General features: G+C 38.6%; 1 protein-coding gene across 13 annotated transcripts in view; it reads left to right on the top strand.

Annotated features, from left to right (window-relative positions):
* Positions 1 to 15,468, top strand: part of SCAPER (S-phase cyclin A associated protein in the ER) — a 495,697-nt gene that overhangs the window by 92,611 nt on the left and 387,618 nt on the right. For 12 of the 13 annotated variants that reach the window (XM_049852841.1, XM_049852843.1, XM_049852837.1 and 9 more), the window contains 2 exons: positions 13,737 to 13,837; positions 15,156 to 15,272. In XM_049852841.1, coding sequence (XP_049708798.1) covers positions 13,737 to 13,837; positions 15,156 to 15,272 — 218 coding nt within the window. The remainder of the gene's footprint in view (positions 1 to 13,736; positions 13,838 to 15,155; positions 15,273 to 15,468) is intronic. The other variant, XM_049852848.1, reaches the window with a different exon arrangement.

The following is a 15,468-nucleotide window of genomic DNA, read 5'->3' on the forward strand; positions in this document are numbered from 1 at the left end:
AGAACAAGGTTTGGAGGGTTCACACTTGTCAATACTTACTACACAGCTACAGTTATCAAGACAATGTTGTACTTTCATAAGGATGGACATATAGACCATTTCATAAGGATGGACATACAGACCAATGGCATAGAATTAAGAGTCCAGAATTAAAACTATACACCTGTGGCCAGTTTATTTTTGACAAGGGTGTTAAGACCATTCAGTGGGGAAAAATTAGTCTTTTTAACAGGTTGTGTTGAGGTAGCTGGATATCCACATGCAAAAGAATGACATTGACCCTTATGCTACGTACAAATATTAACTAAAGATGGATCAACGGACCTAAATGTAAGAGCTAAAACCTTAAAACTCAGAAGAAAACATAGCGGTAAATCTTCATGGCCTTGGATTTGGTGATGGAGTTTTAGATATGACACCAAACTCTTGAGCAACAGAAGACAACATAGATAAATTGAACTTTATCAAAATTAAAAACTTTTGTGAATCAAAGGACTTTGTCAACAAAGAGATAACCTACAGAATGGGAGAAAATATTTGGGAACCATATAACTGATAAAAGGTTTAATAATCAGAATATATAAAGAACTCTTACAACTCAGCAATAAAAAGGCAATCCAATTAAAAAAGGGCAAAGGACTTGAATAGACATTTTTCTAAAGAAGGTATACAAATAGACAACAAGCACATAAAAAGGTGCTCCAATTATTAGTCACCAGAGCCATGCAAATCAAAAGCACATCATCTTCAAAGATGATATTATACTTGTATTGATGCAGTGTAAGATCATATTTACTTTTTTCAGTTGAAGCAGCAAACTATTTACCCAACCTGAGTTTAGTGTCAACTAAAATTCATAAGTCTTTTTTATCTGTGCCCTGTGCTGTTCAGATCAACTTTCCCCCGGTCCTGTAATTATACAGTTAGTTTTTTGGATTATCTTTTTAAATTTATCTGTTTAAATCTCATCTTTTTTGATTTGTCTAATTACCAAAGACAGCCTAGAGCAGTGCTGGCCAATGTACTTTTTTTTTTTTTTAAAAAAAAGATTGATTTGATTTTATTTTTTTTAGAACAGTTTAGGTGTACAGGGAAATTGAGCAGAAAGTACAGAGTTCCCACATTTCCCACCCCATCCCCCAGTGTTCCTATTATTAACATGTTGCGTTAGTGTGGTCCATTTATTACAGTTGATGAACTGATATTATTGTTAATTGCCATCCAGTGGATTCCAACTCATGGTGACCCCATGCGTGCAGAGTAGAACTGCTCCATAGGGATTTCAAGCCCTGTCCTTTTGGAAGAGATCATCAGGCCTGCCTTCTGGGACACCTCTGAGTGGGTTTAACCACCAAGCTTTCGACTAGTAGTCAAGTACTTAACTGTGCCACCCAGGGACTCTGAGTTGATATTAATATATTAACTAAAGTTCATAGTTGGCATTAAGGCTCACTCTGTATTGTACAGTTCTGTGGATATTGACAAATGTCATGTATCCACTATAATAGTATCATACAAAAATAGTTTCACTGCCCTAAAAATCCCCCGTGCTAGCCTATTCATCTTTTCTTTCCTCCCTCCTCTTTTCCCCCAAGCCCTTGGCAACCACTGACATGTTTACTGTCTCTGTAGTTTTGCCTTTTCCAGAATGTCATATAGTTGGAATCATAAAATATGTATTCTTTTCAGACTGGCTTCTTCCACATAGCAATATGCATTTAAATTTCCGCTTTGTCTTTTTGTGGCTTGATAGTTCGTTCTTTTTATCACTGAATAGTAATCCATTGTATAGATGCACCAGAGTTCGTTTATTCATTTACCTGTTAAAGGACATTTTGGTTGCTTCTGATTTTTGGTATTTATAAATAAAGCTGCTGTAATCATTCATGTGTAAGTTTTTGTGTGGACATACATTTTCAACTCATTTGAATTGACTGCTTTGTAAGAAACTGCCAGACTGTCTTTCAAAATGGTTGTACCATTTTGATTCCCACCAGCAATGAACGATAGTTTCTGTTGTTCCACATCCTTGTCAGCATTTGTTGGTGTCAGTGTTTTGGATTTTAGCCACTCTAATAAGTGTATGGTGGTATCTCATTGTTGTTCTAATTGGTGGTGCAAACCACTAATATGCTCTGCTGCTAACCAAAAGGTGTGAGGTTCGAGTCCGTTCAAATATACCTGAGAAGAAAGACCTAGCAATCTACCTTTGAAAAAATCAGCCGTTGAAAACCCTATGAAGCACAGCTCTGCTCTGACACATATGAAGTTACCATGAGTTGAACTCCACTAAGCAACTGGTTGTTGTTTTTAATAACATAGGATGTTCATCATCTTTTCATATGTTTATTTGCCATCTGTGTATATTCTTTAATGAAATGTCTATTCAGGTCTGTTGGCCGTTTTTCTTTTGGGTGGTTTGTTTTCTTATTGTTGACTTTTAAGAATTCTTTGTTTATTTTGGATACAAGTTCTTTATCAGAGATGTATTTTGTAAATATTTTCTCCCAGTCTATGGCTTATCTTTTCATTCTCATCATGGTGTCTTTCGAAGAGCCAGAAGTTTTTAATTTTTTTTTTTTTGCATTATTGTACTTTCCATGAAGGTTTACAGAACAGACTAGCTTCTCATTAAACAATTAGTGCACATATTGTTTTGTGACATTGGTTACCAACCCCATGACGTGTCAACACTCTCCCCTCTCGACCTTGGATTCCCAATCACCAGCTTTCCTGTCCCCTCCTGCCTTCTAGTCCTTGCTTCCGGGCTGGTGTGCCCCTTTAGTTTCATTTTGTTTTATGGGTCAGTCTGATCTTTGGCTGAAGGGTGAACCTCAGGAATAACTTCAGTATTGAGTTAAAAGGGTGTCCAGGGGCCGTACTCTTGGGGTTTCTCCAGTCTCTGTCAGGCCAGTAAGTCTGGTCTTTTTTTGTGAGTTAGAATTTCGTTCTACATTTTTCTCCAGCTGTGTCTGGGACCTTCTGTTGTGATCCCTGTCAGAGCAGTCAGTAGTGGTAGTCAGTCACTATCTAGTTTTACTGGATTCATTTTGGTGAAGACTGTGGTAGTTGTGGTCCATTAGTCTTTTGGACTAATCTTTCCCTTGTGTCTTTGGTTTTGTTAATTTTCACTTGCTCCTGAAAGGGTGAGACCAGTGATTGTCTTAGATGGCCGTTCACAGGCTTTTAATACCCCAGATGCTACTCAACAAAGTAGAATGTAGAACATTTTCTTTATAAACTATATTATGTCAGTTGAGCTAGATGTTCCCCGAGGTCATGGTCTCCACAGCCCTCAGCCCAGCAATTCAGTCCCTTAGGGAGTTTGGATGTGTCTATGGAGCTTCCATGACCTTGCCTTGTACCAGTTGTGCTGGTTTCCCCAGTATTTGTATACTGTTTTACCTTTCACCAAAGTTACCACTTACCTATTGTCTGTTGAGTGTTTTTCCATTCTCGCCCCTCCCCTCCCTCATAACCATCAAAGATTGTTTCTTTTTGTGTGTAAACCTTTTCATGAGTTTTTATAGTAGTGATCTCATTCAATATTTGTCATTCTGTGATTGACTTATTTCACTCAGCATAATGTTCTCCAGATTCATCCATGTTACGAGATGCTTCGCAGATTCATCATTGTTCTTTATTGTTGCATAGTACTCCATTGTGTGTATCATAGTTTGTTTATCCATTCATCTGTTGATGGGCACCTATCCGTTCATCTCTTTTTGCTTTTGTGAACAATGCTGCAGTGAGCATGGGTATGCATGTCTATTTATGTGACAGCTCTCATTCTCTAGGATATATTCCTAAGAGTGGAATTGCTGGATCATATGGTATTTCTATTTCTAGCTTTGTAAGGAAGTGCCATATCATTTTCCAGAACGGCTGTACCATTTTATATTCCCACCAGCAGTGCATGAAAGTTTGAATTTTCCCGCAGCCTCTCCAGCATTTGTTATTTTCTTGATTTGTGCTAGTAATGCTGGATCAAGATGGTATCTCACTGTAGTTTTTATTTGCATTTCTCTAATGGCTAGTGAATGTGAGCATTTCCTCATGTGTCTGTTAGCCGCTCGAATGTCTTTGGTGAAGTGTCTGTTTGTTTCCTTTGCTCGTTTTTTTATTGAGTTATTTATCTTTTTGTTGTAGAAGTGCTGGATTTTCCTGTAGATTTTAGAGATTAGAACTTTGTTGGATTTGTAATAGCCAGAATTTTTTTTCCCAGTCTGTAGGTTCTCTTTTTAATCTTTTGGTGAAATCTTTTGATGAGAGTAAGTGTTGAATTTTTAGAAGATCCCAGTTATCTAGCTTATCTTCCGGAGTTTGTATGTTGTTAGTTATGGTTTGTATCCTCTTAATGCTGTGTATTACGGCCTCTAGCATTGATCCTGTCTTTTCTTCTATGATCTTTATAGTTTTTGGTTTTATATTTAGGTGTTTGATCCATTTTGAATTAGTTTTTGTATATGCTGTGAGGTATGGGTCCTGTTTCATTTTTTTGCAGATGGACATCCAGTTTTGCCAGTACCATTTGTTAAAAAGATTATCTTTTCCCCATATGATGGATTTTGGGCCCTTGTTGAAGATCAGATGACAGTAGGTGGATGGATTTAAAGCTGAGTTCTCAGTTCCATTCCATTCCACTGGTCAACGTATCTGTCGTACCAGTACCAACCAGGCTGTTTCGACTACTGTAGCTGTATAGTAGGTTCTGACGTCAGGTAGTGTGAGTCCTCCTGCTTTATTCTTTTTCTTCAGTAGTGCTTTACTTATCCGGGGCCTCGTATAAAGTTAATGATAAGTTTTTCCATCTCTTTAAAGAATGCTATTGGTATTTGGATCAGGCTTGCGTCGTATTTGTAGATTGCTTTGGGTAGAATTGATATTTTCACAATGTTGAGTCTTCCTATCCATGAGCATGGTATGTTTTTCCATTTATGTAGATCTCTTTTGGTTTCTTGCAGTAGTGTTTTGTAGTTTTCTTTGTATAGGTTTTTTGCATCCCTGGTTAGATTTATTCTGAAGTACTTTATTTTTTTAGGGGCTAATATAAATGGTATTGCTTCCCTGATTTCTTTTTTGCAGTTCTTTTTAGTGATGTAGAGGAATCCAACTGATTTTAATATGTTTATCTTGTATCCTGCTACTCTGCTGAATCTTTCTATTAATTTCAGTGGTTTTCTCGTGGAGTCTTCTGGGTTTTTCTATGTATAGTACCTTATCATTCACAAATGGGGGCAGTTTAACTTCTTCATTACTAATTTGGATGCCCTTTCTTTTTCTTGCCTTACTGCGCTAGCTAGGACTTCCAGCACAATGTTAAATAGGAACGGTGATAAAGGGCATCCTTGTCTTGTTCCTGTTCTCAGGGGGAATGTTTTCAGCCTCTCTTCTTTATGGTAATGTTGGCTGTTGGTTTTGTGTAGATGCTCTTTATTATGTTTAGGAATTTCCCTTCTATACTTATTTTATTGATAGTTTTTATCAGGAATAGGGTTGGACTTTGTCAAATGCCTTTTCTGTGTTGATTGAGATGATCATGTGATACTTTATTTATGTGGTGGATTACGTTCATTGATTTTCTAGTCAAACCATCCTTGCATACCTGGTATGAATCCCACTTGATCGTGGTGTATTATCTTTTTGATACGATGCTGAATTCTGTTGGCTAGAATTTTGTTGAGAAGTTTTGCATCTGTATTCATGAGAGATATTGGTCTGTAATTTTCTTTTTTTGCGGTGTCTTTGGCTGGTTTTGGTATTAGGTTATGCTGACTTCATAGAATGAATTTGGAAGTATCCCTTTCTTTTCTGTGTTCTGAAATAGTTTGAGTAGTACTGGTGTAAGCTCTTTTCTGAATGTCTAGTAGAATTCTTCAGTGAAGCCATATGGGCCAGGGCTTTTTTTATTGGGAGTTTTTTTTTTTTTTTTATTACTTCTTCAGTCTCTCCTCTTGTTATGTGTCTGTTCAGATTTTCAACTTCAGTTTGTGTTAGTTTGGGTAGATAGTGTGTTTCTAGAAATTTGCCTATTTCCTCTAGGTTTTCAAAACTTTGTTAGAGTATAGGTTTTCATAGTACTCTGTTACAGTCCTTTTTATTTCAGTTGGGTCTGTTGTAATGTTGCCCATTTTGTTTCTTATTTGGGTTACTTGCGTCCTTTTCTGTTTTTCTTTCATCAGTTTGGCCAGTGGTTTGTTGATTTTGTTGATGCTTTCAAAGAACCAACCTTTGGTTTTGTTGATTGTTTCCATTGTTTTTCTACTTCATTTATTTCTGCTCTAATCTTTATTATTTCCTTTCTTCTGGTGGCTGCGGGCTTCTTTTAATATCCTCTTTCTATTTGTTCAAGTTGTGTAGCTACTCTTGATTTTGTACCTTCTCTTTTGGTGTGTGCATCTATTGCTATAAATGGACCTCTGAGCACTGCTTTTGCTGTTTCACAAAAGTTTTATGCTGTGTTAGGAATGATTTGATTCCATCTTTGATTTATTCTGTTACCCAGTGGTTTTTAAGCAAGGTGTTACTCAGTTTCCACGTACTGATTTTTTTTCCCTTGCTCTTCTTCTTGTTAATTTCTATTTTGATGGCTTTGTGATCAGAGAAGATACTTCGTATTATCTCAGTGTTTTGGATTTTGTTGATGGTTGCTTTTTAGCCTAAGATGTGGTCTATTCTGGAAATGTTCCACCTGCATCAAAAAGAATGTGTACTTTGCAGCTGTTGCATGTTTTATATATGTCTGTGAGGTCAGGTTGACTGATTGTGGCCTTTAGAACTTCTGTATCTTTGTTGAGTTTCTTTCTAGATGTTCTGTTCTTTACCGAGAGTGGTGTGTTGAAATCTCCTACTATTATTGTGGAACTGTCAGTTTCTCTTTTCAGTGCTGTTAGAGTTCGTTTTATGTATTTTGGAGCCCTGTCATTGAGTGTGTAGATATTTATTTTGGTTGTGTCTTCATGATGCGATTGTCCCTTTAATCAGGATTTAATGCCCTTCTTTTTCTTTTATGGTGGATTTTATTTTAAAGTCTGTTTTATCTGAGGGTAGTATTGCCACTCCTGCTCTTTTTTGGTAGCTGTTTGCTTGGTATATTTTTTTCCATCCTTTGATTCTTAATAAATTTGTGACTTTGTTTCTAAGGTGTGTCTCCTGTAGACAGCATATTGGTGGATCCTGTTTTTTTTTTTGAAATCCATTCCGTATCTCTCCGTCCCTGTATGGTTGCATTTAGGCCATTTACGTTCAGTGTAATTATTGATATGTGTGAGTTTGTTGCTGACATTTTGTAGTTCTTCTTCTTCTTCTTTTTTTTGTCATGCTGATGTTTTCTGTGTTGTTCTTACTCTCCTGTGCTGAATTGCTTTTTTTGTTGTTGTTGTGGATTTTTTTCCATTTCTTTTTTTTTGGTAGATTTTATGTTTATTGAGCCTTTATGTTCTTCTTCATTTCGATGAGTCAGTTTGTTAACTTTCTTTGTGATTACCTTTAAATTTACCCTTCCTAAATTTGAACGAGGCTTTTATCATTTGATATTGCCTTGCGTTCCTCTCCATTTGAAAGTTCTATATCTACACTGTTTATTCCCTCTTTTATTGTTCTCACGTTGTTGTCATTTACGGATTAACCTCTCTGATTCACTGTTGTAAATGTTTTTAATTTTGATTAGTCCTTGAGAGTTCATTACTTAGGTTGGTACCTGGCTGATGCAGTCTTGTGTCCTGGGTTCAGGCTGTCATCTGATGTTGTTTGTTCTCAAACCAAATGACTCCCTTTAATACTTCTTGTAAATTTGGTTTGGTTTTTACATAGTCCCTTAATTTTTGTTTATGTGAAAGTGTACTGATTTCACCATTGTATTTGAGCGAGAGTTTTGCAGTATATATTCTTGGTTGGCAATTTTTTTCTTTAAAGGTTTCATATATGTCATCCCATTGCCTTCTTCCCTGCATAGTTTCTGCCGAGTAGTCAGCTTAGTCTTATGGTTTCCCATCTGTATGTGACTTTTCATTTTTCTCAAGCTGGCCTCAGAATTCTTTGTCCTGGGTTTTAGCGAGTGTGGTTATGATATGCCTTGGTGGTTTTCTTTTGGGGTCAATTCTCTATGGGGTTTGAGCTTCTTGACTGGTCAACTTTTCATCTTTCATGATTTTAAGGAAGTTTACTGTGAGCAATTCTTCAATGATCCTCTCTGTGTTTTCCGTTTTCTCCCCATTCTGGAACTCCGATCACTCACAAATTTTTTATTTTGATTCTGTGCCCTGTCATTCTTAGTGTTTCTTCATTTTTATTTCTTTTCTCTGATTTTTCCTCAAAGTGGTATCCATGTATTTGTCTTCAATTTTGCTGATCCTATCTTTCATTGTTTCAGACTTCCTCAGACTGTCTGTGATACTGTCCAATTTTGAAACCTTGTTGTTTATCTTTTGGATTTCTAGGTGTGGTTTTTGTATGATTTCTAGTTGTGAGTTTATTTTGACATTTTGTTCCTGTATTATTTTCCTGAATTCTTCCATTGTTTTGTCTGTGTTTTCCATGATTTTGCTGTCTTTTCCATAATTTTGTCTATTTTCCTTATTTTTGTCAGCCTTTTCCTTCAACTCTTAGATAGTTCTGAATATTAAATATTTGAATTCCATATCACGTAGGTCAAGTGCCTTTTCTTCTGCTGGAAAGTCATCTGGTGTTTTATTTTGGATGCTGTCTTATTTATCTAGTGCTGCCATAACAGAAATACCACAAGTGGATGGCTTTAACAAGAGAAATTTATTCTCTCACAAGTCTAATAGGTTACAAGTCTAAATTTAGGGTGTCAGCTCCAGGGAAAGGCTTTCTCTCTTTGTTGGCTCTGGAGGAAGGTCCTTGTCCTCAATCTTCCCCTGGTCGAGGAGCTTCTCAGGTGCAGGGACCCTGGGTCCAGAGTATGCAGTCTGTTCCTGGTGCAGCTTTATTGGTGGTATGAGGCACTCAGCTCTCTGCTAGCTTCCCTTTCCTTTTATCTCTTGAGAGGTAAAAGATGGTGTAGGCCACACCCCAGGGAAACTCCCTTTACATTGGATCAAGGATGCGACCTGGTAAGGGTGTTAACAATCCCAGCCTAATCCTCTTTAACATAAAATTACAATTACAAAATGGAGGGCAACCACAGAATACTGGGAGTCATGGCCTAACCAAGTTGACACATTTTTTGGGGGACACAATTCAATTCATTACAGATGCCTATTGGAACCATCCTGTCCTGTTTTTTCATATATGTTTTGATATTGTCTGCTGTCTTTGGGGCATTTAGTAGTTATTTTCTTTGTTTATTGATTGTAGATTTGTTTGTTTCTTCCTGCTTTTTTTGTTTTATCTGGTTATGTCTGAGCAGGTGGGCTGGGTGTTCTTTGTTGTGTGTTTGTGTGTGGACACAAACTTCTTACCCCTTGTCCAATGGGCACGGCCAGTTGCTCAGCTGTGGTGCAACAGGGCAGGTCCAGTGGAAGGGGAGGGGCTGGGATGGGTTGTTTGTGGCACGTACTGGGGCTGACAGGGCGGAGCCAGGGTTGATGCCAGGCAGGCTCTGGTAGACCGTGCCTGTGCTTTCTGGGGGCGCAGTGTTCAGTGCATGGTGCGCATAGGCAGGAGAGAGGAGGAAGGTTTTGATATGTGGAGCCAAGTGTGTGTGGGAAAGAAGAGAAAGAGGAGAGAGAAACAGGAGACAAAAAAATGGTGAGGGAGCCTGCTGTTGGAGTGGTGCAGACCCGGGGAAGTCGTGTGCCAGTGGCTTTCTAGCTAGTTGGTGAGGCACAGCTAGATGGGCGGGAGAAAAGAAAGGAAGGAAGGGAAAGAGAAGAAACTAGATTAAAAGGCAAACACAGCTGTGTGGTTGGGAGAAAGGAATGGAAGGAATGTAGAGAGAGACAAGAAACTGAGAAAAAAAAGAAAAAGAAAGAAAAAGACGCCAGGTGGTTGGGAGGAAGGAAAGGAAGTGAGGTAGAGAGAGATAAGAAACTGAGAAAAAAAAAAAAAAAGAGGAAAGAGGGAAAGAAAGAAAGATGCTCCAAGGGAGTGCACCAGAAGCGGGTACCCAACTGAGCGGTGCTGCGCAGCCTATCAGAATCTAGTAGAGACGGTACACAGCTTCAGGTGTTCAGGAGAAGGGTGAGTAAAGACGGTAGAGTCAAGAAACCGAGAAAAAAAGAAGAAAAAGAAAAAAATGCCCCAAGGGAGCCCACCAGAAGCAAGTCCCCAGCTGAGTGACATTGCACAGCCTGTCAAGCAAGAGTGGAGATGGCACATGTTGCCAGGTGTTCAGGAGAAGGGTGAGGAAGGAAGGTAGAGAGAGCCAAGAAACCGAGACAAAAATAAGAAAGTAAAGAAAGAAGAAAAAAATGCCCCAAGGGAGCCCACCGGAAGTGGGTCCCCAGCCAAGTGTTACCGCATAGCCTGTGAAGCAGGAGCAGAGATGACATATATCGCCAGGTGTTCAGGAGAAGGGGAAGGAAGGAAGGTAGAGGGAGACAAGAAATCAAGTAATGAAGAGAAAAAGGGAGAAAAAAAATGCCCCTAGGGAGTCCACTGCTATGGTGGCATGGATCACTTGGCACTGCACAGCCCGTCTAGAAGAAGCACAGGTGGCACACGTTGCCAGATGTTCAGGGTAAAAGAAGGGAAAGATGGTAGAGAAAGACAAGAAATTGAGAAAAGAAAAAAAAAAAAAAAATTCCCAAGGAGTCCACTGGCTTTGGTGGCATGGACTGGGGAAGTGGCTCCCAAGTTACTAGGTACTTGCACAGCCCATCTAGATGGGGTGGACATGGCACACAGGGCCAGGTATTTAGTAGACAGGGAAAGAAGGAAAATAAACACAAGAAACTGAGAAAAGAAGAAAAAGATAAATGAAATTAAATAATTAAAAAAAAACGCCCCAGGGATCCCAAGAGCATGGCGGAGCAGGCCTGGGAAGTGGCTCCCAAGCCAAGCAGCACAGCCTATCTAGAATGTGTAGAGATGGCATATAGCGCCAGGTTTTCAGGAGACAGGAAAAGAAGGAACGTAGAGAGAGACAAGAAATCAAAAAATGAAAAACAAAAAGGAAAAAACAAAGAGAAAAAAGAAAAAAGTACCCCTAGGGATCCCACTGGCATGGCAGTGTGGATTGGGGAAGCGATTCCCCAGCCAAGCTGCACTTCACAGCCTGTCAAGAAGAAGCAAAGATGGCACATGGAGCCAGGTGTTTGAGAGAAAGGAAGGGAAAAAGGTGAGAGAGAAAGAGAAGAAGCAGCAATAGCATTAAAAAAATGGCACTGCAGGAGCTTGCTGGTGTGGGTGGGGTGAATCCACGTAGCACAGACAGTGCCTCCCTGGCCAAGCGACCGCTGTCCACCAGGAAGCTGCGGAGGCCAAGCAGGGGGAAGAAGGGTGGGGAGGTGGGAAAGCATGTATCACTGGTTACAAGGTTCTCTGTCTTCTGCTGGGGGCTCCATGAAGCTGCCTTCCCGTACTCCCTGTCCACCAATCTGGGTGGCTGAGGAGTCCAAGATGGCGAATCCAGGCCATGTTAGCTGATAGGGGACTTCCATTCCATATCTCTCCTTGCTCTCTGTTCTCTGTCAGTTTCTTATTCCATTTGGTGCTTGGTTGAGTTCTTTATCTCTTCTTTTGACACTTCCCTAACCCATTGCTGTCAAGTCAGTTCCAACTCATAGTGACCCTATAGGACAGAGTAGATCTGCACCCATGGGGTTTCCAGGGAGCACCTAGGGGATTCAAGCCGTTAGGGTTCTAGAATTGATGTTTTTCTCTGTTTTACTTAGTTTTTCAGGTCTTTGCTCTGGAGGGACAGCATGGTGTTTCTGTCTATAGTGCCATGTTGTCTCTGTGTCCAGAAATTTTTAATTTTAATGAAGTCCAATTTATCAATTTTTTCTTTTATAGATTGTACTTTTGTTGTTGTATCTGAGGAGTCATGGCCAAATCCAAGATCACCTAGATTTTTTCTAAAAGTTGTATAGTTTTGCATTTTATATTTAGATCTATGATCCATTTTGAATTATTTTTTGTGAAAGGTGGAGGATCTGTCTCTAGGTTCGTTTTTTTTGCTTGTGGGTGTCCAGTTGTTCAATTTGTTGAAAAGACAATCTTCATTGAGTTGTTTGCTTCTTTGTCAAGGATTAGTTGACTATATTTGTATAGACCTGTTTCTGGGCTTTCTGTTCTATTCCATTGATCTTTTTGTTCTTTCAGCAATACCACACTCTCTTGATTACTTTTATATATGTCTTGATGTTGGGTGGTATCAGTCCTTGTAAATTGCTGATGGGAATGTAAAATGGAGCAGCCTCTGTAGAAAACAGTTCGCTGATTCATAAAAAAGTGAAGCATAGAAATACCATACAGCACAGCAGTTCTAATCCCAGGTATATACCCACTAGAAATGAAAATACGTTCACACAAAAACTTATGTATGAATGTTCATAGCAGCATTATTCATAACAACTGAAACTGGAAACAAACCAAATGTTTATCAATTTATGAATAACCAAAAACCAAACCCGTTGCTGTCGAGTCAGTTCTGACTCATAGCGACCCTATAGGACAGAGTAGAACTGCTCCATAGAATTTCTAAGGAGTGCCTGGTAGATTCGAACTGCAGACCTTTTGGTTAGCAGTTGTAGCTCTTAACCACTACACCACCAGGGTTTCCATAACTTATGAATAAAATAGATGGAACAAAATTTGGCATATTTATGCAATTATTCAGCCATTAAAAGGAATGAAGCACTGATACCTGGTACTTTCCTGTTGAAGTGGCTCAGGTTAAAAAGCAGAACAAAACACACACCTACAAATGGATAATATAGCAAATGTAGGTGAGAATGTGGTGCAAGAGGAACTTGTATAAAACTGCTGGTAGGAATGGCAGCCACCCTGGAAAACAATTTGGCATTATGCACTATAGTTGAATGTATGCTTACCCTATGACTCAGCAGTTCTACTTAACAGAGATGGCTACATATGTTCAGAGGACAAGTACGTGATTATTCATAACAGCATAATTTGTAATGTCAAAAAATGGAAATCACCCAAATGTCTGCCATCAAGAGGTTAAGGAAATAAATATCGGTGTATACGTACGATGGAATACTGTTTATTAATGACAGTGACTGAATTACAAGTTTACTCACTTTGTGATATGGATGAATCTATTTAACAAAACTATGAAAGAAGCCACAAAATAATGTGTACTATATAAGTTTATTTACATAAAGTTGAGAAATGGACAAAATTAAATGATTAGAAGTCAAGTAGTGGCTACCTTGAAGGAAGGATGAGGTAGTAATTGGGAGGGGTGCCTGAGGAGCTGGAAGGGACTGGCATTGTTGTATTTTTCGTCTTAGGTGGTGGTTTCATAGGACTTCACTTTGCAGTAATTTATTTGTACATATATGTTTTGTGTACTTTCTATATTAGATGTCACAATAAAAAAAGTTAAAATGATGACCTTTTGAGGACATCTTGAGAAGAAATATCAGTACCATCTCTGGGTCTTTAGACTTTCAACTGCAGTAATTTTTTATTATCTTATTAAACAGTGAGGATAAAAAAAAAAATAGATCAGTAGATTGTGCAGCTTTCTCCACGAGAATATAATGTAAAAATTATGAATTCGTAAGTCATTCACCTCTAATAGTTTCTTCTTGGCACTTTTAGCCTCAGAATAGAATTTAATATTTTTGTTTACTTTAAATTAGGAGGTGCTAATGATGCTGGATAACTATGTAAGGGATTTCAAAGCATTGATTGACTGGATTCAGCTTCAGGAAAAGCTAGAGAAGACAGATGCTCAAAGCAGGTAATGAATTTCTGGTCTTTGTAGCAGCCAGCTGGTTTTGGTAGCATGCACTGAGACTGAACAATAAACTTGACCTTGTAACTTGAAATATAAAAATTGCATGTTGCATTTCTCATTCAGTTCAGTAACAAATATTTATTGGGCACCTCAGTAAGAGGAAACCCTGCTGGCGTAGTGGTGAGTGCTACTGCTGCTAACCAAAAGGTCGGCAGTGCGAATCCACCAGGCAGTCCTTGGAGACCCTATGGGGCAGTTCTACTCTGTCCTATAGGGTCGCTGTGGGTCAGAATCAACTGGACGGCAGTGAGTTTGTTTTTTTTTTTTAGTTTTATCAGTGCAAGGTACTTTTATCCATTTAATTGCTGAATATAACACATTTACTACTCTCATGGAATTTACAGTCTATGAAAGTGAGGTAAAATAGAACTTGTTGAACAAAAACCTGTTATGGGTGTTGAGAGAAGGACAGGGTCATAGCCTGCTTAGGTGATCAGTTGGAAAGATTTCATAGTGGATGCAGGGGTAGTGTTTAAAGGATGGGGTGGATATTAACAAGTGATTGGCTTTTAGGACGGGAGTAGCATTAAATATACAGCTGTGGAAGTACAGGGCATATGTGAGATGATATAGGGAAAGATGATACTTCTTTTTTAATACAGTATTCAGTGAGGAACATTGATGATTTTTTATTAGGCGGGTAATGAGAGATCTAAATTCCTTTTGAAAGCTTCATTTGGAATCAGCACGCAGCATCTGAGTGCTCTGTGCCTGTCAACTGATTGGTTGTGGGGCTAGTGAAAAGAAGGAAGAGTAGAAGTGAAGTTACATTGCGTAGCTTGCCAACAGAGAGCAATGAAATCTGTACGCTACCACTTCTGTGGGGGATTAAGAGATGGAGGGAGACTTCCTATTTCCCTGTATAATCTTTATTTAACCCTCACCATTGTCTTTATGTCTTGATGCCTATTCAACAAACTTGTTTCTCAAGGAGATGAGACATAGGCAGCCCAAAATAGTACTATTGCCTTTTAAATTTTTTTTTTAACCTGGTGGTGTGGAGGCTTGTAATTTATAAGTAGTGTGTCTCAATGTTTTTATGACCTTTAGATCAGCAGAGTTATGCTGCTGTGCTGCAATGGGTAGAAAAACATGGACAACAGATCGTCTATGACCTTGACTGGTAACAAGGTAACTTTCTGTTAAGCAGCACTCTAGGGAAAATCATGACATGATTGTTTTCACCCACTAACAACCAAGAGAAAAGATGATCTTGTTTTCCTGTTTATTAATGAATCAATTATATGTTTTCATTTGGCAGACCAACTTCATTGGCATGGGAAGTAAAGAAGATGTCTCCAGGACGTCACGTGATTCCAAGTCCATCAACAGATCGAATAAGTGTAACATCAAATGCTCGAAGAAGTTTAAATTTTGGGTGAGATGAACTCAAAAAAGCCTACTAAGTCTTATATTACAATTAAATATTCTTTGCTGGTAATGTACTTGTGTTAGTATAAAACTGATATTCCACTATAAAAATACCCATGGAAACGTTTGAAATTGTCTGAAGAAAAAATTTAAAAAATGCAAGAGAGTAAAGTTTAACTTTGAGAAAATGTAATATATGCAAA

This window comes from Elephas maximus, chromosome 13 (assembly GCF_024166365.1).
Source record: "Elephas maximus indicus isolate mEleMax1 chromosome 13, mEleMax1 primary haplotype, whole genome shotgun sequence".
Classification (NCBI taxonomy): Eukaryota; Metazoa; Chordata; class Mammalia; order Proboscidea; family Elephantidae; genus Elephas; species Elephas maximus.